At 40.9% G+C, this 24,899-nt stretch overlaps 1 protein-coding gene across 3 annotated transcripts in view; it reads right to left on the bottom strand.

Moving 5' to 3' along the window:
* NLN (neurolysin) overlaps positions 1-24,899 on the bottom strand; it is a 106,505-nt gene that overhangs the window by 3,186 nt on the left and 78,420 nt on the right. For all 3 annotated transcript variants that reach the window (XM_010367711.2, XM_010367712.2, XM_030927476.1), the window contains 3 exons: positions 11,746-11,932; positions 11,284-11,412; positions 9,051-9,187 (listed from right to left, as the gene is read on the bottom strand). In XM_010367711.2, the coding sequence (XP_010366013.1) occupies positions 9,051-9,187; positions 11,284-11,412; positions 11,746-11,932 (453 nt within the window). The remainder of the gene's footprint in view (positions 1-9,050; positions 9,188-11,283; positions 11,413-11,745; positions 11,933-24,899) is intronic.

The raw sequence follows: 24,899 nt of genomic DNA, 5'->3' as shown, positions 1-24,899 counted from the left end.
TCAACATGTGTCAATATCCACATTATGGAGACTTTTGTTGCTGTTGTTGTAAGGGCTCAAAATCCAGGGTGTTTTCTACACTTACGGTGCATCTCAATTCAGTTCTTCGGTTGTACTTAACCTCATTACAAGTGCTCAACAGCCACACGTGGCTACCACACTGGACAGGTCTAGCGCCCAGAGCATAAAATAGTCTTTAGGGGGGCTTGTTACACAGTGTTCTAGTATGATATTAAAAAGGTACACAGCAGTCTTGTTGCCTTATTTCCAAGTTTTAAATCCATTTTCTTAGGAGAAGGCGTTCAGTCACTGATTTTGAACTTCCCAAAACTGATGACCAGGGCTTGAAGCTAGACTCAATTAGCTCCCTTCCCTTTCCGCCCCGGGTCCCTGCCCCTGCCCCTGCCCCTGCTTCTGCCTCTGCCTCTTCTTTTCTATTTTTTTTTTTTTTTTTTTTTTTTTTTGAGACAGAGTCTCATTCTGTCATCCAGGCTGGAGTGCAGTGGCACAGTTTCGGGTTACTGCAACATCTGCCTTCCAGGGTCAAGCGATTCTTATGCCTCAGCCTCCCGAGTAACTGAGATTACAGGACTGCACCACCATATCCGGCTAATTTTTTTGTATTTTTAGTAAGATGGGGTTTTGCGATGTTGGCCAGGCTGGTCTCTAACTTCTGGCCTCAAGTGACCTGCCTGCCTCGGCCTCCCAAAGCGCTGGGATTACCGGTGTGAGCCAACGTGCCCAGCCTTCAATCAGCTTTCGGGAAAACAAACAAACAAACAAAAACACGTCATGTCTTGCCTGTTCTGCAGCAATTCATTACAACTACAGCAGCAATCTCGAATCTAAAATGTGAGTGATGGCTGTGCTTGTCATGGACGTTAACTGAGCTAAGAAGGAGCATATTATGGCTCGTGAGCCCAACCACGATTTACCTCCCTTCCCTTCCTTTCTTTGCTCACCATTCCTAAATCTGACTAGTGTTAACTGAGTGGCTGGAGCATGGAAAGACTGTGCGCCCTGGGTAGAGCAGCACAGGAAGAACGCAGACAATGGGAGTTAAATTTTTCTGCAGAATTACAAAAATATTTTAAACATTTTATTATGAAAAACTTAAAATACATACTAATAGTAGAGATAACAGTATAATGAGCTCTCATGAACCTATCACCCAATCTCAATCATCAGTATTTCATCTGCAGAAATTCTTCAAGCTCAAGATCTATGTATCATGTGTCTTTCATTTCTTAAAAAGACATATGCATCTGACAAGTATAGAAACATTAAGGAAAATCGAAATGAAAGTTTTAAAAAATCACTCCAAATGTGAACATCTGACAAAGTATTTTCATTTTGTGCAGAGAACTGTAATTTTAGGTAGTAAAGGAGGCATTTGGGGAGTTCCATGGTGTTGTAAAGAGACAGCTCATGAATGGTAAAATCATTTCAGAGCAGGGCACTGTTTTGTCTCACAATATGTGGCTCAGTACAGCTCAAATCTTCCTCTGCCTATGGCTCCAAACAAGTTGATTCAATTTCCTGAATTACAGAGCAATGGTCTTTTAATAGTTTCATTTCCTTTGCAATGAAGTTTTGAGAAGAGTTTAAGAGTCATTTTGGTAACAGGATCTTCCCTTTCTTAGGAAAAAAACCAGTTAAGTGAATTTTTGTGTTTTGGGGGGTACCAGGCTCTGTGTGAGAGAACATGGTCTGGGAGACATATACCACAGGAGGAGGGAGTCTTTGCCCTGAGTTGTTCGGTTAATACTTTGTTTATAACGAAACTGTAACTGTGAGGACATCAAGAAGAGAAGCTCTAAGACAACTGCTAAAATTTTTCATGTTAGAAACATCCTTCAGGAAGATCTGCATACAGTAAAAACTAGAGCTTTCCTATGAAGGAAAACCAGTGTCATCCACCTCTGTGGCTTTTTTAATCCTAGAAGATTAGCATGTATCTTTTGGCAACTATACAAGTCTTCTCTAACAGTGACGATTTCTGAAGCAAGATCAGGAACTCCAGAGTCAGGCCCAGGTTTGAATCTTGGCTCAACCCTTAGCTATGTGACCTGGGGCCTTGATTTCCTCATCTGTCAAATGAGAATATGCCTATCTCACTCAGTTTCTGGGCAGTTAGAGGAGGTGATTTCAGTATTCTGTTTGCTCCCTAGCATAATATCTGGCATATAGCGGTAATCAATAAACCTCTCCTCCTTCCATCTCCTTTCCTCCTTCCCTCTCCTCTCTTTCCTTTCACACTGCCCCAGCTCAGTTATGTATATACAGTTCAGGGAAACAAATGCATTCCTGGTGTGGCATTTCCTCAAAATTAGTTCTATCACTTAATAAAGCTAAAGAAAGGCATAAGGAACTTCATTTCCACTATTAATAAGAAATAGAATGCATAATTCAGTAGAAATATTAAGTAGGAGAGAGAAGGCACTCAGGCACTCATTTTATCCAATAACACGCACCCTTTCAGGTAATATCTTAATAGCAATAATAATTACCTAAATGAAGGATGTCCATCATTTATCAGCAATGAGAATATATAAATGGGAAACAGAGGGGGTCTCCTGCTATCTTGGGCATCTCTGCAGCAGCACATGCAGGCTCTCACTAACTTTTCACCCCTCCTCCATCCTTCCCAGCATGGATGACTCTGGGGAGTGCAGTCAGAGCTGTCTCCTTCCTACACTGAGTGACAGTCATCAGGGCAGAGAGCGACCAGTCAAGGACGGGTGATGACGATCAGGCACCTGACAAGCTCACCAGCCTGCTTTAAAGCTGAACTTTGAAACCTCTCCTTCCATAGCCCGTAACTCCCTCCCAAGAGCACACTGTTTGTTTTCTGTGAGGGTGGGGAGATCTTGAATGGACAAAAATTAAAAAAGGAACTGCTTTGACAACAACAAAGGAGGGAGAGAACAAAACTGGTGCTGATAGAGACGAGAATAGTAGTAGGAATTGCTGCCTGATTAGAAGAGGACTTCTGGAAACCTTAATAGGGAGGGGGGAGATCCAAAGGAAAAACACCCTGGGTAGGAGTATGTATGGGGGGTAGAGAAGTGGAAGCGGATGGGGAAAACCATCAGTCAGGTCCAAAGAGGCACAAATATGTAAAACAGTAATTAAATTAAATAGTTGTGAAGCAGAGAAGGGAACCCAATGCTGAATAAAACAGTTCCTTTTACAAGAGTCTTCTGATCTATCAGAGAAGATAAAGAAATAGACAATTAACCAGGCAGATTACTGGGATGCTAAGAGCAAACAAAGAAGGGCTGTAAGAGCACAAAGGAAGAAAAACTGCTTCCAGCTGGTTGGGATTCAAGATTTAGAAGGCCTGGCCTTGTAAATATTCAAGAAGTAAGTGGGAAATCAATTCGAATTCCTTCCTTTGTCCCTCAAGTCAGGCAAAACCTGAGGCTACTAGAAAAGGTTCAGTTATAAGAAAAATCAGCTGTTGGGTGGTACATCAGGAGAGCTGAGACAGAGAAGAGAATTAAAGCCATTTGTAAAAACCTTCTGGAGAGGAAATTTCATATTCTCTTTTAGCAACACGTTACAGGAAGAATTGGGCCTAGGATTCTGTTTCAAGCACTGGGATCCTTAGCTTTGTATTATAGATTCTCTATCAAGTGATTCTTTGTCATGTTTAACCAAGACTCTTCACGTTTCTGTGGCTATTATTGTATGTAAGATGTAGCTCCTTTTTTATGGCATTACAGACTGAAATACAGTTACACTTACTCTCTTGATTTTCTCAGTATTTCTTTCAGAAGTGATACTTGTTCGTATTTCTCCTCCTCTGATGGAAGAAACAAAGCTTAGCAATTTCTCCAAATGCAAAAGAGGAGGAAGATAATAGTAGCTTAACAATATAATTGCCTTTGAATTCACAATGTCTATTACCTCTTAGAAAATTTTCCCACAGTGAAGTTGCCTTATAAAAAGAAATGGCCTTAGTTAAAATGCCCCCATTCTTTCAACCTATGATTAGCTGCTGGATTCTGAATTCACATTTGGTGACCTTAAAGACCTTCGAGAGCTTCCTGGAAAAGTGTTAATCCCAAGCAGTTCCATTCCATAATTATTTAAGAGAACAGTTAGAAAAGTGAAAAGTATGTCTGACAATGAGACAACTTCATGTTCACTGAGAAAAAAATACTTTAGGTAATATATAACAAAGCAATTAAACAGTTAAGATGTGATGTCTATTTACTATGAAGAATAACATTTTAAAAACTATAGATAAAACCAGAGGTAGCAAATATTAGGCTATTATAGGTAAGCACTCAGTTATTATACTTTGATAGAGGCCCTCAAAACAGAATGAAAACTATACCCTAATATATTCTACTGCTACTTTCTATAGTTCTGCTTGCCAAGATCTGAAATGGCCCCCAGAGCAGACCCTGGGGTTTGTAGGATGGCAGCAGGTTACAGAGAGAAGGCCTGGACACAGTCCTCTCTATTGCATAACCAATAACGTCAACAATATGTGGTTTCTCAGCTCCCAACCTCTCCAGTGCCTGGGGACTAACAATAGCAGGCACTGATGCTTTGAAGGGCCATCCCGCTATCTTCTGAAAGTGACCCACACACACATTAGGCAGGGTGAGACAACAAAGTCTGCAGGATATATTTTGATTGCTCTGATTCCCATGACTTCAGATCAATGAAGTATTCCTTTATACCATTAAAAATTCATATTTTTATCCTGTCTATGTGTCTGAAGCAACCACTCACCGACATGTGAAACTAAAGCAAATGCACAGAGTCTGGAACAACTCCAGATAACGCCACCTTTCTCAGTGTTGGCTAATAACACTCTGTGGTTATGGCACAAAATAAGTAATGTACGGTGTACTGGTCTGAAGAAGTATTTTTCTGTTTCTTTTTTTAACTTTTAAGTTCAGGGGTATGAGTGCAGGTTTGTTACACAGGTAAACTTGTGTCATGGGGGTTTGCTGTACAGGTTATTTCATTATCCAGGTATTAAAGCTAGTACCAATTAGTTATTTTTCCTGATCTTCTCCTTCCTCCCACCCTTCACCCTCCAAAAGGCCCCAGTGTGTGCTGTTCTCCTCTACGTGTCTATGTGTTCGCATCATTTAGCTCCCACTTGTAAGTGAGAACATGCGGTATGTGGTTTTTGATTCCTGTGTTAGTTTGCTAAGGGTAATGGCCTCCAGCTCCATCCATGTCCCTACAAAGGATATGATCTTGTTCTTTATTTTTTTTTTACATGGAGTTTCGCTCTTGTTGTGCAGGCTGGACTGCAATGGTGCAATCTCAGCTCACTGCAACCTCCGCCTTCTGGCTTCAGATCTTGTTCTTTTCCATGGCTGTACTGTATTCCGTGATGTATATTGCTTTTGTGGGGGGAGTTCTTCTTCCTCTTTTCTTTTTAAAACAAATATTTGCTCTAAAATAACACTTGCCTTACAAAATACAAGTACCCAGTTACTAAAAATTAATGCTTTGGGATAACAAAAGAATTTCTTTTTGTCTTCATCACACATAGCTATAATAATGATCATTTTTTGTAGACTAGGATTGTTGTCCCAAAGCATTAATTTTTAATAACTGGGTAGCTGTATTTTGTAAGGCAAGTGTTATTTTAGAGCAAATATTTGTGTCTTTTTTTTTAAAAGAACACGCCCCCCCCACCAACAAAAAACCCCAAATAGTATATTGTATGAGGGAATAAAATGGCTGCTTAAGAACCATCTTCTAGTATCTGCAAAGGGTGTGAAGGTGAGGGCCAAGGGATTCTTCTTGGTTTTTGGAGCCAGGTCCATTCTTGCTGTGACAGCAGAGGAGCAGGAAGTGCCATGATACCCAGAGCATTTGAAAGGAAAGGAAAAAGTGTAAAGGAAGGAATTAACACCAGCCTTATGGCTTAAGACATCTAATAACACACAGCACTGCTGAATCCAGAATTTTAGTAACACTGAAAATTGTTTTTCACATCACAAGTTTTAACTCCAAGTTGTTGGGATGATGCTTTCTCTAAGTTCAACCCAGCATCTTTGTCTAAATAAGAGTAGTATGGCTGTCTGCCAAACTGTGAAGCTTGAGAATAAGAGGAAGTACAGAGAAGCATAATGGCAGGAACTGCTTCTATTGCACTTGCAAGTTCCTTGGAACCACAGGGATCAGTAATCTGGCTGCTACCTTGACAACCGGAAGAGAAAAGGTAATGATAGAGGGTTCTGGGTATGTGGTCACATGAGGGCAAGCACAGAGGAGATGATGGCAAAGGCCTAGCTGGGAGAGGCAGTGTACACTTAACACCAGGAATCCTCACCAATGATTGCCAGTAAGATGTCATAACTGTACCTTTACCTAGTTAGAATTTTTCTCTTTGAAACATTGTTTCTGGCTTCTAAAACAATCTACGTATTATGTAAAAATAGTGAAAAGCTCCAGGAAAAGTACAGAAAAAATTAATAATCACTCATAAACTATCCCCAAAGATAATCATGAACATTTTGATGTGCTTTTTTTTTTTTGTTTGTTTAAACATACTTTAAAATCAACATTTGTATGTATTCTATGGTATAAAATATTTTATAATATGATGGTTTTTCACTTGGTAATAGTTACATTAAATAATCCGGACATAATAAAAGCTTACTGAAGCCCTTCTTCTATGCCCAAGACCACTTTTTTTGTCCTTTGTTTTTCTTTAAAAACTAGTCTATTTTTCATTTTTTATTTTTATTTTTTGATTTTTACTTTTTATTTGTTTTAGGGGACAGTTCTCCAAAAGAGAAGAGAAAAGGTAATGAGAGAAGGTACTAGGTATGTGGTCACATAATGGCAGCACCGAGGAGGTGACAGGGAAGGCTTAGTCCACTCCTCCAAGTCCACTCGTATGTTCAAAGGATGGAAAGATCACTTTTGGTTTTTGATAATCTCAAAGACTTCTTGAACATGTGGTCACACGAGTGAGACCTTTAAGAGTGCTGGAATTTTTGAGATGCACACATGAAGGAGGCATATATTTTAGGTGAACAAAATAGAACCAATACATTTGTGAAGGTGGAGAGACCTAAGGGAACACATAAACTTGTCAACACACAGGGAGTACTGGGAAGTAACAAAGGGTTTGATTGTAGCGCTGAGGGCTGTGAAGAGAGAGAGGAATAACAAGAAGCAGGAAGTAAAGAAGAAGGATGAGGGCCTTCGGAGTTGGTAACTGGGTCATCAGTGGTAGCTACGGAGGAAGGGTAGCTTTCCAATTCTGTTGGTGGGGGCAAAAGCAAGGAAAGAGAGGTTTGCAAAGACTTCTTATACCAAGAAATTAGGCTATGAAAAGAACAGAGCAGCAGCACTGACTGGGGTTATCAGAGTCAGGAGCAAGCTTTTTTTCCAAGACAGCAAACCAGGAACTCTTGGAGCTAGACACATCTCCTCTGAGACAGGAGAAAATAAGACAAGTATTGAAGTACAGAGAAAGAAAGATGAAGGTGCTCATTCTCAATGATTTTTTTTTTTTGAGACAGGGTCTCACTCTGTCATTCAGGCTGGAGTGCAGTGGCATGATCTCGGCTTACTGCAGCTTCCATCCCTCCTGGGCTCAAGCAATTCTCCCATCTCAGTCTCCAGAGTAGCTGGGGCTATAGGCTTCTACCACCACACCTGGCTAATTTTGTTTATTTTTTCTGTAGAGACAAGGTCTTGTTATATCGAATAGGTTGGTCTCAAATTTCTGGACTCGAGTGATTCTCCCACCTCAGCCTCCTAAAGTTCTGGGATTACAGGTGTGAGCCACTGCAGCCAGCTTCAATGATCTTAATTTTCTTAATAAAGAGGAGAGATCATCTGCTGACAGAGGAGAGAGGTGGTGGGGACTTGGAGGGAAATCAGTAAGGGGAATGGACTTGGACCACAGAGAGCACTGGGGTCCAGTTCAGGCTAGAGAGCATGACTTTGCAGTTGGGCAGGTCAGTGGAGTCATACAATCTTCCCCAGAATACTTTGAGTCCTAAGGGCACCATCTCTATGGTGGAGGCATTAAGGGATGGGTCCTGGTTGAAGGTCATGCAGGAGTAGGTATGTCTGTGAGAACAAGAGTCAGCAGTTGACCTTTGTAAATGGGTTGGCCAGGTAATGGAAAAAGAATTGCAAGGACTTAACAGATTGGGTGGGGTGGGATGGGAGATGAAATACTTCAAAATAATGAAGTATGGGTACCTTGGAGGTGTTATTTCAGGAGGAAGATGGGGAGGGAATGGTGATCTAAATCACATCAATGTATTTCAATACATATGTGTAAGGTACTATGCAATCTAGAAAAAACATTTGGAGAACAAATCAATTGGTTGAAATAAGCACAGAGAACCTGATTTTGATAATTTGGTGTTCTAATTTCTGAATCAAACAATTTAAAAACATACACTGGAAAATGCACCAGCCTTGGAAATAATCTGACGGATGAGACTTCAGTGAGAATGGAGATTGGGGGCTGTAAATCAGGAAGATTTGTCTGGCATCTACCTGGCAGTCAATTCACTGCACACAGAAAGTAATGGCTCAGGTTAATGAAGCAACTTTGTGACAAAGGTCACAAACTATGTAGTGGGTGGGGCATGCCAGCCACAGAAAAAGGGCGTCTCCCACAGAGAGTGCACAAAGTGTGTAGAGAATATCAAAACACAGGGAAACCATTTACATAAGGAAGGAGTTTACCTTTCTGTCCCAACCTCCTATAAAACTAAAACGTTGTACGGTACATGTCAAAACTAGAAGCCATAGATTCTCAAATCCATAAACAAAGCTTTGAATTTTTAATTATGTAATATACTGGAATGTTAATAAGCAAGAAAATATGCTACTTTTTCTTTTTAAGCTGTAGAATTAATCACTTATATACTGCAACTTAATAATGTACAAGGATTTGAAAGTTGCAAGGCCTCAGAGGTAAAAGCTGTTACCAAGTCTCTTACAGTAAAATCTAGGTATGATCAATATTTTACACTAGGAGTTAAAGGGGAAGGAGCAATTACAAAATTAATAAAAGGAGAAAAATAATACTATACCTCTGGATTCATTATCCCTTCTTTTTTAAAACAGCTGTAAAACATGTCCATGGAAAATACTTCACTCCAAAGATATCCATAATATTGGCCATCGTATCCCCCTGCCAAATGTCCAAAAGTAGCTGGCATATTTGTGCCTTTAAAAAAAGATACATTTCACTCAATGTGATAGCAAACGTTAATGATCAGGTTAACAGCTAGCTAAGGTTTCCCTTTGGGGAGCCCAGCTGTGGGAGGACAGAGTGAATGATATCATCTCACCTCTAGTACTCCTTGGGCTTATGTGTTCTCTTGGCCAAGATGTTTACAAACATCTATCAATGGCTCAGCCTCAGAGCTGGTTTCGGCTCCAAGCTCTGGAATGCCTAACGATAGTTTCAGCGGCTTTGTCCACACCCATCAGATAGCTCAGTGTTTTAGAACTGAAATCAGTCCTTTCTTATCCCTTAAACATGTATGTCTTGAAAAATAATATTAACCCTACTCTTTGCCACACCTCTTTATATCTAAAATGTCTCAGAGTTGCACTTATTTTAGGTTAATAATTACTGAAAAAGAACTTTTTTTTTTTCTTTTCTTTTTTTTTTTTGAGACAGTCTCACTCTGTCGCCCAAGCTGGAGTACAGTGGTGAGATCTTGGCTCAATGCAACCTCAGCATCCCACGTTTAAGGGATTCTCCTGCCTCAGCCTCCCAAGTAGCTGGGGTTACAGGTACATGCCACCACGCTGGCTAATTTTTGTATTTTTAGTGGAGACAGGGTTTCACCACTTTGGTCAGGCTGGTCTCGAAATTCTGACCTCAAGTGATCTGCCCACCCTGGCCTCCCAAAGTGTTGGGATTACAGGCTTGAGCCACAGTGCCTGGCCTGAAAAAGAACTCTTCACCAATTCGATCTACCTGTAGGGCTACTTTATATAGGATTTTGTCAAAAATCCTGAGCTCAAGTGATCTTCCCGCCTCAGCCTCCCGAAGTGTTGGGATTACAGACGTGAGCCACCATGCCAGGCCTAAAAATGCCCCTTCTTGATAGCATAACAGGATAACTAATAGTCAATAATAATTTAATTGTACATTTAAAAAGGTACTTGCTACACAAAGGCTTGTGACACAAAGGTGCGCTATGGCTTACTATGTGGGGAGCCTAGAATGACTCAACTGACCATTCTTTATTTTCTCTGTAAATGTGGCTGACTCATTTTAATAACAATTTCCTTAGTGAAAAAAAAATCCACCTTACCAACTACACATAAAAGCACAACTATATATTGGCTTAAAACATATACATACAAATATAAACACGCCCATGCATGAGTCCCATAAATCTCAGGTTACAAACTGCTAGTCAAATGCTTTAACTGACCTCAGTATCAGAAACAAGGTGAAGTTCATGCTTCTCCCACAAAATGCCCTTTATTTTTTTTGAGACAGGGTCTCACTGTGTCACCCAGGCTGCAGTGCAGTGGTGCGATCATGGCTCGCTGCAGGCTTAACCTCCCCAGGCTCAGGTGATCCTCTCAATTGGCCTCCCGGGTAGCTAGGACTATAGGCATACACCACCACACCTGGCTAATTTTCATATTTTTTGTAGAGACGGGTTTTGCCTTTATTGCCTAGGCTGGTCTCGAACTCCTGAGCTCAAATGATCTTCCCGCCTCAGCCTCCCCAAGTGCGGCATTACAGGCATGAGCCACCATGCCAGGCCTAAAAATGTCCCTTCTTGATAGCGTAACAGGATGACTACAGTCAATAATTTAATTGTACATTTAAGAATAACTAAAAGAGTTTAAGTGGATTGTATGTAACACAAAGGATAAATGCTTGAGGGGATGGAAAAAATAAACAAAATACTATATGCAAAGGAAAAAAAATTTAAAAACTTCCCCTTCTGCCAATTTCTTCCTGAAAATCACAGGGAAGTCATGATGCATACAGGGAGGAAGGAGCTGAGTGTGTGCTGCCAACACGAACGGCTCTCCCAGCTCTGGGGCGGAGGCCAACTGCTCACGCCTGATTACACTAAAATGCTGCAGATCTGGAGCCACCTTTCCTTCAAGCGCATTTGGATGGGATAACTCATAAGGACATAGTATGCTTATCTGAAAGTCATGGCCTGATTACAGAAATCAGAAACAATTAGGTAATCTGTCTGACAAACTCCATCTCCCCTGCCGTGTGAGGAGAATGTCCTGTGCTTCACAGGGAAATGAACTCAATTCATAGTAGTTACATACCTGGAGTAGCTGCAACTCCTAATATTTCGGAGCAGTATTTGGCGTATTCACTTGCGGCATCCAGTGATGTGTTGGTATGAAGAGACTGATCAACTTTGCTCAAAACAATCTGGCGCAGGGTCAGAAGACCTAATAACATAAGAATGTTTGGGCATGTTTTGGAGAAGACAGAACTGTGTGTTCTATTATCACAAGACTGTAGATTCCAAAAACAGATTCCAGTAGTACTCACAAAATGGGAGCAGGACATCTCATTCTACTTAAGATTTAAAAGGAGATGTGGTTTTTTGCCTTAGACAAAATTCCAGGGTTTCCAACTCCAATATATTTAATGTTCTTCACTCCTCATACTAGCAGTTGGGATACCATTTAAAATGAAAATAAGTTCTACAGAAGGAGGTGACAGCAATTCTGCATTAAGAGATTCTAATTTATTTTCCTTTTTAAAATTATAAGTCATACCTGTGTTGACCAGTCTAGAAGCAACAAGTTTTTCAAGCAGATCATCTGAAATAGGGCTTCCGTCTTTATAATGTTTTGACAATCTTCGGAGGGAATCGCTGTCCCACACCCAATTTTCAAGCATTTGCGATGGCACCTCTACAAAGTCAGTTTCTACATTTGTTCCGCTAAATCGTGCAAAATCAGTCTAGAAAGCAAACACAGAGAATTTTTTTAAAGAACTGAATGAAAAGTACATATGCAATGAATAATTATTAAGAGTCATGAAAACTTAAGGCAGAATTAGACTCAACTGTCCCTTTGAATGAGGGGTTAGAATAACCTCATAGTCAAGTGAAAATAAAATACAGCAGCTGAGCAATGTGAAAAATAACCCCCCAATACTCTATATTACAGTAATAATTTCATTCCTTTGAACTGTAGACAAAGTTGGAACAACTATCAGAAAATCATAACTGAAAAATACTATCAGTCTAAGCTAAAAACAAGCCTTAAGCTTTGAAAGCAAAAATATTTTTAAAGAATTTTCCATTAAAAATGAAGAGATCCATTAAACAAGCAATTTCTCCCTAGCTCCTCCTTACAATTGCTAACTTTTGTTTACTCAATCCATGCCTTTCTGGGCACTCATCACTCTGTTGCTTAACTACTTAGGTTTTAACCAAAATTAATTAAAGAGTTCAATCACAACACTATAGACTTTGAGTGTGTGATGCTTTGCATTTTAAACTTTAAACGAATGGTTCTAAGATTACCATGTTGTAGAAAGTCAGATTTCTACCTCTCAGATCAGGTAGACAATGTTACCTTAAAATAAGAAGCTGCTTTAGTAGGAGTTAGGTTTGTAAATTAATTGGCAAGTGGAGTGAGTTAGATGCTATAGGAAAAGAGAAACAACAGATGTATTCAAAAGTTAAGAGCACTCCTGGTAAAAATAAAGGACTTATTCTGAAGTCCTGAGCTAAGAGTTAAAAAAACAAGAGGTTTACAAAGAGTTTAATGAAACCAAGTTTAGTAAATTCTTGAGTCAGACGTCAGAAAAGCTCTCAAGCAGAAGAACACTAAAACAGGCTAGTGTTTTTAACCTTCACACAGTCCTTCAAACACTTGTAAAACTGCCATTGGCAGAGAAGCCTTAGCATTTATCCTACTGGGTCATCTGCAGAATGGGGCTCCTCATTCTGTTGTCTTTCCCTGAACCTCTGTCCTGTTTTTCTCCTCTGAAGCATTACATTCCAGCCTTCTCTCCCTGACTTCATCATCCCTGGGGCTCCAAACAGAGGGGAAAGGGAAGAGGCATGTAACCACCAGAGAACGCAGCAGATGGGGTGCCGAATCAGCAGCAAATACCCACTCTGCTTTTTGGCCCAGGGCAGAGGCACAGATGTCAACGCCATCTCACATTCTGCCTTCCTCTCTTTATGCAAAAAAATGTTTTGCTTGATTTCTCATTATAATTGTGCCAATTCTAGATATGAAGAGATGCAAATATTAAAGGGGCAAGGATAAGTAAATTCACTGGTTGTGGAATTAGGCCACCTCTATTGAGGATATCCCAATAAAAAACTTCTTGCAGGGAAAGAGGTAAGGGTCCCCAGAAATTGAATATTTTATGTCATTATAGTATATGATATTCTAAGATTACATCTTATATCATAAATAAAACAATCTTATACAATAATAATAGCTAACATCTGTTGAGACTTTCCTATGTCAGGCATTACAGGCATACCTTAGAGATATTGTGGGTTTAGTTCCAGACCACTGCAATGAAGTGAATATCACAATAAAGTGAGTCACACAAACTTTTTGATTTCCCATTGCAGATAAAAGTCTATAAATGTACATTATACTCTAGTCTATTAATTGTTCAAAAGAATTGTCTAAAAAACAATGTACACGGCTGGGTGCAGTGACTCATGCCTGTAATCCCAGCACTCTGGGAGGCTGAGGTGGGTGGATCATCTGAGGTCAGGAGTTCAAGCCAGCCTGGCCAAAATGATGAAACCCTGTCTCTACTAAAAATACAAAAATTAGCCAGCCATGGTGGCGGGCACCTGTAATCCCAGCTACTCAGGAGGCTGAGGCAGGAGAGTCGCTTGAACCTGGGAGGTGGAGGTTGCAGTGAGCCAAGATAGTACCACTGCATTCCAGCCTGGGCGACAGAGTGAGACTCTTTCAAAAAAAGAAAAACAAACAAAAACAAAAACAAAAAAAAACCCAAAATCAAAATCAAAAACACCCACAAAAGGCATGTATATACCTTACATGTTAAAAAATGCTAATGGTCATCTGAGCCTTCGGCAAGTTATAATCTTTTTGCTGGTGGAGGGTCTTGCCTCCATCAATGTTGATGGCTGCTGACTGATCACGGTGGTAGTTACAATCAGGGTGCCAACTGATCAGGGTGGTAGTTACGGAAGGTTGGCATGGCTGTGGTAATTTCTTTCCTTGTTTTTTCTTTTTGAGACAGGGTCTTGCTCTGTTGCCCAGGCTGAAGTGCAGTGGCACGATCTCAGCTCACTGTAACCTCCGCCTCCTAGGTTCAAGCGATCCTCCTGCCTTAGCCTCCCTAGTAGCTGGGACTACAGGTGGGCGCCACCATGCCCAGCTACTTTTTGTACTTTTAGTAGAGATGGGGTTTCACCATGTTGGCCAGACTGGTCTCGAACTCCTGACCTGAGGTGATCCGCCCGCCTCGGACTCCCAAAGTGCTGCGATTACAGGCGTGAGGCACCGCACCCAGCCGCCATTTCTTAAAATAAGACAAAGATGCAGTTTGCCATATCAATGGACTCTTCGTTTCATGAAAGATTTCTTGGTAGCATGCGATGCTGTTAGATAGCATTTCACCCACAATAGAATGTCTTTCAAAACGAGTCAAGTATCTCAATACCTGCCACTGCTTTACCAACTAAGTTTATGTAATATTCTAAATCCTTTGTGGTCATTTCAATGACATTCATAGCATCTTCACCAGGAGTAGACTGCATATCAAGAAGTCACTTTCGTTGCTCATCCTTAAGAAGCAACTCCTCATCTCTTTAAGTTTTATCATGAGATGGCAGCAATTCAGTCACATCTTCAGGTTCTACTTCTAATTTTAGTTGTCCTGCTGCTTCTACCATATCTGCAGCTCCTTCCTCCACTGAGGTCTTGAATCCCCTCCTCAAAGTCATCTATGAGGGTTGAAATCAATTTCTTCCACATTTCTGTTAATGTTGAAATTTTGATCTCTTCCCATGAATCATGCACGTTCTTAATGGCATTTGGAATGGTGAATCCTTTCCAGAAGGTTGTCTATGTACTTCGCCCAGATCCCTCAGATAAATTACTATCTATGGCAGCTGCAGTCTTATGAAATGCATTTCTTGTATAAGACTTGAAAGTTGAAATTACTCCTTGATCCATGGGCAGCAGAATGGCTGTTCTGTTAGCAGGCATGAAAACAACATCATCTCCTTGAACATCTCCATCCAAGCTCTTGTGTGACCAGGTACTTTGTCAAGGAGCAGTAATATTTTGAAAGGAATCTTTTGTTTTTGAGCAGTAGATCTCAACAGTGGCTTAAAATAGTCAGTAAGCCATGCTATAAACAGATGTGTTGTCATCCAGGCTTTGTGGTTTCATCTATAGGGCACAGGTAGAGTGGATTCAGCATAATTCTTAAGGACTCCAGAATTTTCAGAATGGTAAATACGCATTGGCTTCAACTTCAAGTCACCAGCTACATTAGCCCCTAAGAGAGAGTCAGCCTGTCCTTTGATGCTTTCAAGCCAGGCATTGATATCTCCTCTCTAGCATTCCTGAAAGTCCTAGACGGCATCTTCTTCCAATAGAAGGCTATTTCATCTACATGGAAAATCTGTCATTTAGTGTAGCCACCTTCATCAATGATCTTAACTAGATCTTCTGGTTAACTTGCCACAGCTTCTAAATCAACAATTGCTGCTTCACCTTGCACTTTAATGCTATGGAAACAGCTTCTTTCTTTGAACCTCAGGAACCAACCTCTGCTACCTTCCAACTCTTCTTCTACAGTTTCGTCACTTCTCTCAGCCTTCATAGAATGGGAGTTAGGGTTTTGCTCTGGAATAGACTTTGGCTTAAGGGAATGTTGTAGCGGGTTGCATCTTCTATCCAGACCACTAAAACTTTCTCCAATCAGCAACAAGTCTATTTTGCTTTCTTATTATTTGTGTGTTCACTGGAGTAGCACTTTTAATAACGTTCAAGAACTTTTCCTTTGTTTCATAACTTGACTGACTGGCACAAGAGGCCTATCTCATCTTTTGACATGCCTCCCTCATGAAGCTTGATCATTTCTAGTTTTTGATTTAAAGCAAAAGATGTATGACTCTTCCTTTCACTTGAACACTTATAGGTCATTGTAGGGTTATTGACTAATCTAATTTCAACATTGTTGAGTCTCAGAGAACAGGAGGCCAAAGGAGGGGGTGAGAAATGGCTCGGTGGAGCAGTCAGTACACATATAACATTCATCAACTGAGTTCGCTGTCTTGTAAGAGCAAGATTTGTGGCGCCTCAAAACAATTGCAATAGTAATATCAAAGATTGCTGGTCACAATAACAGATATAATAATAATGGAAAAGTCTGAAATACTGTGAGAATTACAAAAATGTGACATAGAGACATGAAGCGAGCACATTCTGTTGGAAAAATAGCACTGACAGACTTGCCTGGGTAACAAGGCAAGACCCTGTCTCTATGTAATAAAAAAGGAAATCACTGATCACAGATCACCGTAACAGATACAATAACAATGAAAAAGTTGTCCAGGTGTGGTAGCTCACACCTGTAATCCCAGCATTTTGGGAGGCCGAGGTAGGCAGATCATTTGAGGACAGGATTTCAAGATCAGCTTGGCCTGCATGGTGAAAGCCATGTCTACTAAGAAAAAAAAAAAAAAAAAAAAAAAAAAAAAAAATTAGCTGGGAGTGGTGGTATGCACCTGTAATCCCAGCTACTTAGGAGGCTGAGACAGGAGATCACTTGAACCCGGGAGGCGGAGGTTGCAGTGAGCTGAAACTGTACCACTGGACTCCAACCTGGGCAACAGGGTGTGACTCCACCAAAAATAAAGAAAAAAGTCTGAAATATTGTGAGAATCCCAAAATGTGAACAGAGACACGAAGTAAGCACATGCTGTTGGAAAAACAGCACTAACACACTTGCTTAAAACATGGTTGACATAAACCTTCAGTTTGTAAAAAAACATAGTATCTGAAGTACAATAAAGTGAAAGACAGTAAAACGAGGTGTGCTTATATCATGGGCTCTTTATATGGATTATCTGATTTAAATCCCAAAATAATTGTATGAACTAACTATTATCTCCTTTTTCGAGATAAGGAAACTAAGGCATACAGAGATTAATGATGTAACTTCAAATTTGAAACCAGGCAGTCTGACTTCATAACCCACAATCTTAACCACAAATGCTAACTGTCTCCGTATCTTACAGTAAAATGAAAAAAAAAAAAAAGGTTAAATGATGATATTACAAAATGACTAAATCCTTTTGGATGGGATCTAAAATACAAAAGTCTTATATCAAACCCTCCTTTATGTGAAGAGTTAAAGTGAGTTTTCAGTGTGCTTCCTTAGAAATTTGACTACTTCTTTATACTGGAAGATTTTTCAAAGATCAAACATGAAGCTGAACTGTAAAGACCAGCCTTTGTAACATCTGTCCTGAACCTGGGATTCTCCAATACTACTGACGTCAGTGGTGGCCCATCTTGGCTGCAGTAGGGGAAGTGTGGCTAGGGCTGTGTGCTCCATGCAGCTGGCAGGAGCCAGGAACAGGGAGAAGTCCTTCCCCCTTCTGAGTTGGCAGGGCAAGAGCCTCCCCCTCCTGGGCGTAGCTGCTGTCCCAGGTATGCCTGTGCTCTTGGGGGCCAGGAGCAGGCAGGAACCCTGCCCTTCTGGGCACAGCTGAAGTTGCCTAAGCCATGGATGCAGACCTGAGCATCCCTGTACTCTTAGGGGCTTGGAGGAGGCAGGAGCCCCACCCTCCTAGGCATAGCTGCAGCTACCCAGCCATGGCTGTGGACCCAAGCATCTCTGCACTCTCAGGGTCCCAGGAAGCTCCCCCCACCCATTAGCGGCACCTGCTCTGATCTTGGAGCAAAGCTGAGGTCAAGCCCAGGCAATGTCACAACCTGGCCAGGTGTGTGTATGCCCAGGACAGCACTGACATGCTAGCCCCCTGCTGCCTCAGCCCCTACTGAACTTTGGGCACTGACAAGCATGGGAGGGAAGCTGAGGGGGCAACTGAGCACAGCTTGGCACTGGCCTGCAGGCACCCCTCTGCATGAACAGTGTGGGCACCATAAACAGTGGTAGCAGGGAGACAGGTTCCTGGGCAGAAAGGGGTGGGTCCTTGGTGAAGCCCTACCTTCAAGCCAGAGAAGGCCTGAAGGCTGGGGGCCAGGCTGCCAGTCCTGCAGACCAGAGTGGGAACTTATGGTGCTTTCTTTGGGCCCACCCATAGGCCAATCAGCCTGCACATTCTCCCCTCTGAAGCCCATAAAAACACTGGACTCAGCCAGACTTGAGCTGATGTCAGGACAACCAGCTGCAGAGAGGAGCTACCCACCCCAGGGTCTCCTCTCTGTTGAAAGCTGAACCCTCTACAGACGACCTGCCTGTGGAGAGGAGCTACCCACTCCAGGGTCTACTCTGCTGATAGCTGAACACTCACACTGGGACACCCTGGTTGTGGGCAGGAACTACCCATTGTGCGTCTTCTCTGAGCTGTTATTTTGCTCAATAAGGCTCCTCTTTGCCTTGCTCACTCTCCACTTGTTTGTGTACCTCCTTCTTCCTGGGCATGGGACAGGAACTCGGGACCTGCCGAATGGTGGGGCCCAAAGGGCTGTAACACAAACAGGACTGAAACATGCCCCTTGCTCGCCATGCTGTGGGCAACAAGGAGAGAAGAGTTGTGGCCCTTCAGGGAACCCAGACCTAGGAGCTCCCTGAGCCAGGGCTATGATATCTTCTTTGGGGCTCTGTGGTTCCCAGCGTCTCTAAGCTTCTGGGTGCCACTGTGTTCCCCAGTGCCAGCTGTGAAAGCTGCCTGTGGTACGCCTGGTCCAGCTGCAGCCTTGCAGGCAGCCTTGCCTTCAGCGCCTGTGCCGGCACCTGGAGCTGTTTGCACCGCCATAGCCAGCATGCCTGACTGTGTACAGTGGTTGGACCCCAAGCTTGCTCACTCATACACCCCTCGTCACTCCACTTGCCCTTGGAGTGCGAGCTGAGTGCAGCCTGCCAGGCTGAGTCGGCCCAGTGGGCCCAAGCAAAACTTGGGCAATGGCACCACTAGTCACAGAGGTTTCTGGCTGGTGATGCGACACCCCAAGGATCCCATGACACTACTGCACAATTTTCTCAAGGTGATGGTTTTTAAATAGATACTTACAGCAAATAAAGGCCAAATCATACCATCAGCCACCACCATATGATGTACTGACAAAAATAGAGACTTTGTATATCCTGCTTGTATGAAGATTTTTCAGTCATTAGTCGCATATGAGGGAGGAAGTCAACTCCAAATGGCAACAAAAATGTGTGTGTGTGTTTGTGTGTGTAGGGGAGTATTCAGTATCCGGGAAAAAAACATAAACAAATGAATAATTCATGATTTAGAGAAAAATTGAATAAAATAAAAACACAGTTATGTCATGCAGAGTAGAGAAGAGAGGGCTTATTCTATTCAAAAGCCATTTTGTAGCTGGGGAGAGAGCACAGCAAATGAATGAAAGATCAACCATGTCTTCTAAAGAACAAAAGGAAATGTTTGTAAGGAGAAAAAGCTAAAAATAACCCTACTGCTTACTAATTTCCCGAAAGTTGGTCACGCTGTTTCTCTGTGAGCCCTTTGGACAACATCATTTAAATATTTTTCAAAAAACGAGGACAAAGAACCTACGAAATTTGAAAACTCAATTTCCAGCAAACAACTGAATTCTCAAGAGAAAGGAATGCACAGTCAGCCACTGTGTATGTCCACACAGAAACCATGGGTAAGACTTACAGTCTAGCAGCCTGATGGATCTTACACAAAACAGCATGGGTGCTGAACCATTACTCACTGTTGACCAGCCAACAAATACCATTCCCCAGTTTTTAAACTATAATCCAAAGAACCCTAAAAAAGTACTTCATATTGTTATCAATGCAAACAATTTGAAGGTGTTGATAATAGTTGCTTATGGGCCATGATAACTATTGATGCTAATGTATTTCCCAGATAAAGCGGGAAAAAACATATAAAATAATCCAATTAAGAAATATTTTTTGTAGCTGACACTTCAAAGAATTTTAGGGCATTTTTTGCAGGAGGAAATATTTAGATAATAAAAGCCTAGAAAACAATGTAAACTTAGACTCCTGTTTGGTTAGAAGTTCTTGAGAGGAAGATAGTTTTCTAAATACACGATTTTGGCCAGGCACGATGGCTCATGCCTGTAATTCCAGCACTTTGAGAGGCAGAGGCAGGAGAATCACTTGAGCTCAGGGGTTCAAGATCAGCCTGGGCAACGTGGTAAATCCCTATCTCTACAAAAACTACAAAAAAATTAACTGGGCATGGTGGCGCATTCCTGTAGTCTCAGCTACTCAGGAGTCTGAGATGGGAGGATCGCTTGAGCCTGGAAGGCAGAGGCTGAGGCTGCAGTGAGCCATGATCACGCCACTGCACTTCAGCCTGGGCAACAGAGTGAGACCCTGCCTCAAAATAAATAAATAAATAAATAAGTAAGAGGGTTTTCTTTATTATCTTTTTTTTTTTTTTTTTTTTTTTCTGAGATGGAGTCTTGCTCTGCTGCCCAGGTTGGAGTGCAGTGGCAGAATCTTGGCTCACTGCAAGCTCTGCCGCCCGGGTTCACACCATTCTCCTGTCTCAGCCTCCTGAGTAGCTGGGACTACAGGTGCCCGCCACCATGCCTAGCTAATTTTTTGTATTTTTAGTAGAGACGGGGTTTCACCGTGTTAGCCAGGATGGTCTTGATTTCCTGACCTCATGATCCGCCTGCCTCTGCCTCCCAAAGTGCTGGGATTACAGGTGTGAGCCACCGTGCCCGGCCTCCTTTACTATCTTTTAAACAAACAATAGGATGTCTAAAATGTACTATGTTTCAGATTTTTACAACAGATAACTTGATGCTATAGAGATTAACTTTGTAATTCCTACAGTGCAGTAACAGCAGGAGCAGAATCATATAAATTGAAGCTTCGGAAGTCCTATGAGCTTTTGCTGTATTTAAAGGCCAAAATCTTACATGTGCTTGTTCGAATTAAGAGACCAGTTGCTTTTAATGGCTACAACTAAGTGTTATTTTCATGATAGCAAATCCCAACTCAAAGAAAAGGCAGTTGCTGAAATCAGTAAGTGTATTGTGCTCATGAAAAAGGACAGGCCTCAGGAGACCTGACATTGGCTGGCTGAGGTGATCCAGTATTGATTTCTTAGCAGCCATTCCACATCCTGGCCTGTCTAATCTATCCCTAAATCCAGGGATGATGGAGTTTATATAACAAGGCAAGGTATTTTGTTTTTAAAAAGTGAGCACTATCTACTAGACTGTGCCATAAATAGATGATTAAAAGGCCATAGTTTTAACTTCACACATACTGAGTGAACACTGGAAATAATAGTAGTAATAAAGAGAAAGTGATGACATCCTTCTTTATCTTCACAACTGCCCTATAGTTCAACAGTTCAGTATCGCCATCATCCTTTAAAGGACCCAGGAAATAACATAATTTGGAGAAGTTCTGAATACTCTGGATATTAAGTTCAGAGGCTGGCTCCCAAACTAGCTATACCTTCCTGATCAGGTACATCTTATGTAAACTGCTTCTTTTCAAGATGAAAACAAATAAAGGTACTATTCAAACTCAAATGCTAGAGAGTATGCTTTATCCACCACTGTATTTCCCAAATCCAGCACCGAAAGTAGAGGATGTCCAAAAAATATCTGTGAAATGGATGAAGCCCTGGGGAGAATGTTTCTGTAAGAAGATTCAAACTTAAACAACTCAAAGATACTTTGTTATCATTCTTGACTTGGCCTCAACTTCTCACTTCTCTACTTTTTTCAATACTTAAAATTCTTTTATTATTTTACTTTTTATGCTTTTAATTTTTTATTTTTTGCATTTCATGTCCTCAAGCTAAATTCGAAACATTCAAGATACTATAACTTTTCTTCCTTTTGAACCCCATCCTACAATACATAATATGACATGTCAGACACAATAGATAATAATTCCGTTTCTTAAAATAACTATATAAGCTAGGCATGGTGGCTCACGTTTGTAATCCCAGCATTTTGGGAGCCTGACGTAGGCAGATTGCTTGAGCCCAGGAATTCAAGACCAGCCCGGGCAACATGGTGAAACCCTATCTCTACAAAAAATACAAAAATTACCCAGGTATAGTGGTACACGCCTATGGTCCCACCTACTTAGTAAGCTGAGGTGGGAGGATCAACTGAACCTGGAGAGGTGGAGGCTACACTGAGCCATGATTGTGCCACTGTACTCCAGCCTGAGTGACAGAGTGAGACCCTGTCTCCAAAAACAAACAAACAAACAAAAAACTAAACATCTCTCTCTTTAGAGATGTTTAAAAAATATTTTTGATTTTTAAAAAATAATACATGTAGAAAATGCACTTAGCAAATGAAAGAAATAAGCACATTCCCAAATGAACATTATGCGTTAATACATTCATATTTTGGTTTATGACTTCATTTATTTTATTTTCACATGTATGTACTGTTTGTATATGTAAAAGCAAACAAATAAAATAACAAAAAGAAGATCCTGAAAGAAATTACATCTAATGTAAAAGTCACAAACTCTAACAGTGTGCAGGAGTTGGGGCTAGGGAGACAGGGTGACAGCAGAGGCCACAAGGTTGACAATAGGGAGTTCACTGCATTTTAGGACCGAAACCTCAACGGTCAACTCGCACAGAGGGAAACCTAGAAATAAATAAATGCATCCATTCCACATTTGCATTCATTCTACATTATTAGAGTGTCATTTAATAAACTTAGGAGAAGGAAGTCTATCCAATGCGACCACACATTTGGAAGACCAAATTCAGACCATGAAATAGTGTTGTCTCCAGTGCATGGAATGGGAGCACAACTAGGCAATAAAGTAGAGTAGTTAGGTCATGACTATCAGACCCTGGGCAGGTCCTTCTATGTCTCAGATTTTTCACTTGTAAAATGGGGACAATAACAGTACCCATCTACTTCAGAGCGTAATGTGAAGATAAAAATGAATGAATGAATGTAAAGCCTATCTTCTTCTCAGCCTGCATATTCTGCCTGACTAGGTATGGTCTTGATGGGTCTAACCTGGTTTGTCTTTCACTTCCTGAGGGTTAATACTGAAGATAAATATACCACACAGGTCTTTAGCTAATCCTCCATCACTCCCAATACTCCAAGCTGCTCTTTCTGTTATTGTGTCAGGAATCAAACTTCTAAGTAGGCAGCAATCATGAAAACAAAAAAGAACCAAATACAAACGTGATGGTTTCCAATCACCTTCCATAGATCTTCACTCAAAACCCACTGAAGGTAAGCATTTGTGAATTCTTTTGAACCTTAAGTGGCAGTAAATTGCCTTACGGCAAATGGTCTTTTTCCCCCCCTTTCTAGTTTTGAGTTGTATATTGATCTCAAAAGAGCTGAATTACACATAAGCATAGTTTTCAGAATACTTCACATACGCATGGCACCTTATGCTTTTCCAAGTGCCTTTTCACATACTGCTTGGTTTAATTCTCCCAACCATCCAGGGAAGTACATAGAATTGCTGTTGTCCCCATTTTCTGAATAAGAAAAAAGAGATGGTTCAAAGAGTTTAAATAACTTTCCCCAAGTCACACAGCCTGGCCCACAGATACACAGATGGTGTTAGATCCAGTGCTCGTGTCATAACACCAGGGTGCCTTTCTGACTAATACATGGTACATTTATCTACAGCAGTATCTAATCCAAATATTTAGAGCAGACGAGCTGCTTTGTTTAGTAGTTTTCAACCAAATTAATAATTTCAAGTCACATAATTTGAAGTTCCTCTGCCCATCCCTTTCACATTTAATTAAGAAGGCTTTAGTGTAATTCTGATGTTTCCATAGAATAATGACATCTTTACAATTCAAAATTCATCACCGCTCTTAATGTACAACATAACACAGACATCATAATGGAGGCTAAGAGGCATTACTACTCTACAGAATTTCAAAGGCCAGTGGTTACTGACAGCTCAAACCACAATAAAGCCATGCAACAGGAACAGATACTAGAGATATCACCTCTTGATTGCTATCTTCAAAATTACCTACCTACCCTGTAAACGTAATACGAGTGAAACTCATGTCCTGAATGATGAGATAGTAGACATATTGATCTAGCACATCTACATGTTTGAAAACTAGATGTTCTTGCCAACATGTTTAAATATTACGATGACAAGCTCAAACGAGCTCTTCTAGTCATGAAACCTGCCAACTGCCACAGTGAAGAGCTCAAACACTGAGCTGCCATTTCTTAAAACCAATCTACTGAATATATGTGGCAAATTTTTAATTCACTATATATTTCTCAGGTAAACTAGAAGTACTACTGAACATAGACGTTGTCAATCTCCATATTCACTATCATCTATTTTAGGTCAGTACAAAAGGCTTTCAAATTATAAATTTGCAAATATATTGATTGGTGCCTATGAAAAACAAAAGTGGTGATCACTGCTGATGACCTTAAAAGTTCTTAAAATATTACAGGCTATCTGAAAGGATTAATAGACAAGAAGATAATTTTCAAAGATAATCTCATGAAGATATGACCAAGCAAAGAATTGTACCAACACACTATTCATCAGTATGACACATTTTGTGCTCATGGATGAGGTTAGGCAAAACTTTAAGAACTGAATATGTCTACTGTTTCAAGAGAGACACACTAAGCTGGTGAATGCAATATATATATTAATAGTTCAGTCACGAGTCAGACAGCTCTAAAATGTCAGAGTACCAAAAAAGATTTTCCAGTACTAAATTGACTATCTCAAAAGATCACGATTAATGTAAGAAATAATG

Source organism: Rhinopithecus roxellana, chromosome 3 (genome assembly GCF_007565055.1).
Source record: "Rhinopithecus roxellana isolate Shanxi Qingling chromosome 3, ASM756505v1, whole genome shotgun sequence".
NCBI lineage: Eukaryota > Metazoa > Chordata > Mammalia > Primates > Cercopithecidae > Rhinopithecus > Rhinopithecus roxellana.
Note: the sequence above shows the minus strand (reverse complement) of the source record. Positions and strands in the feature narration are given on the sequence as shown.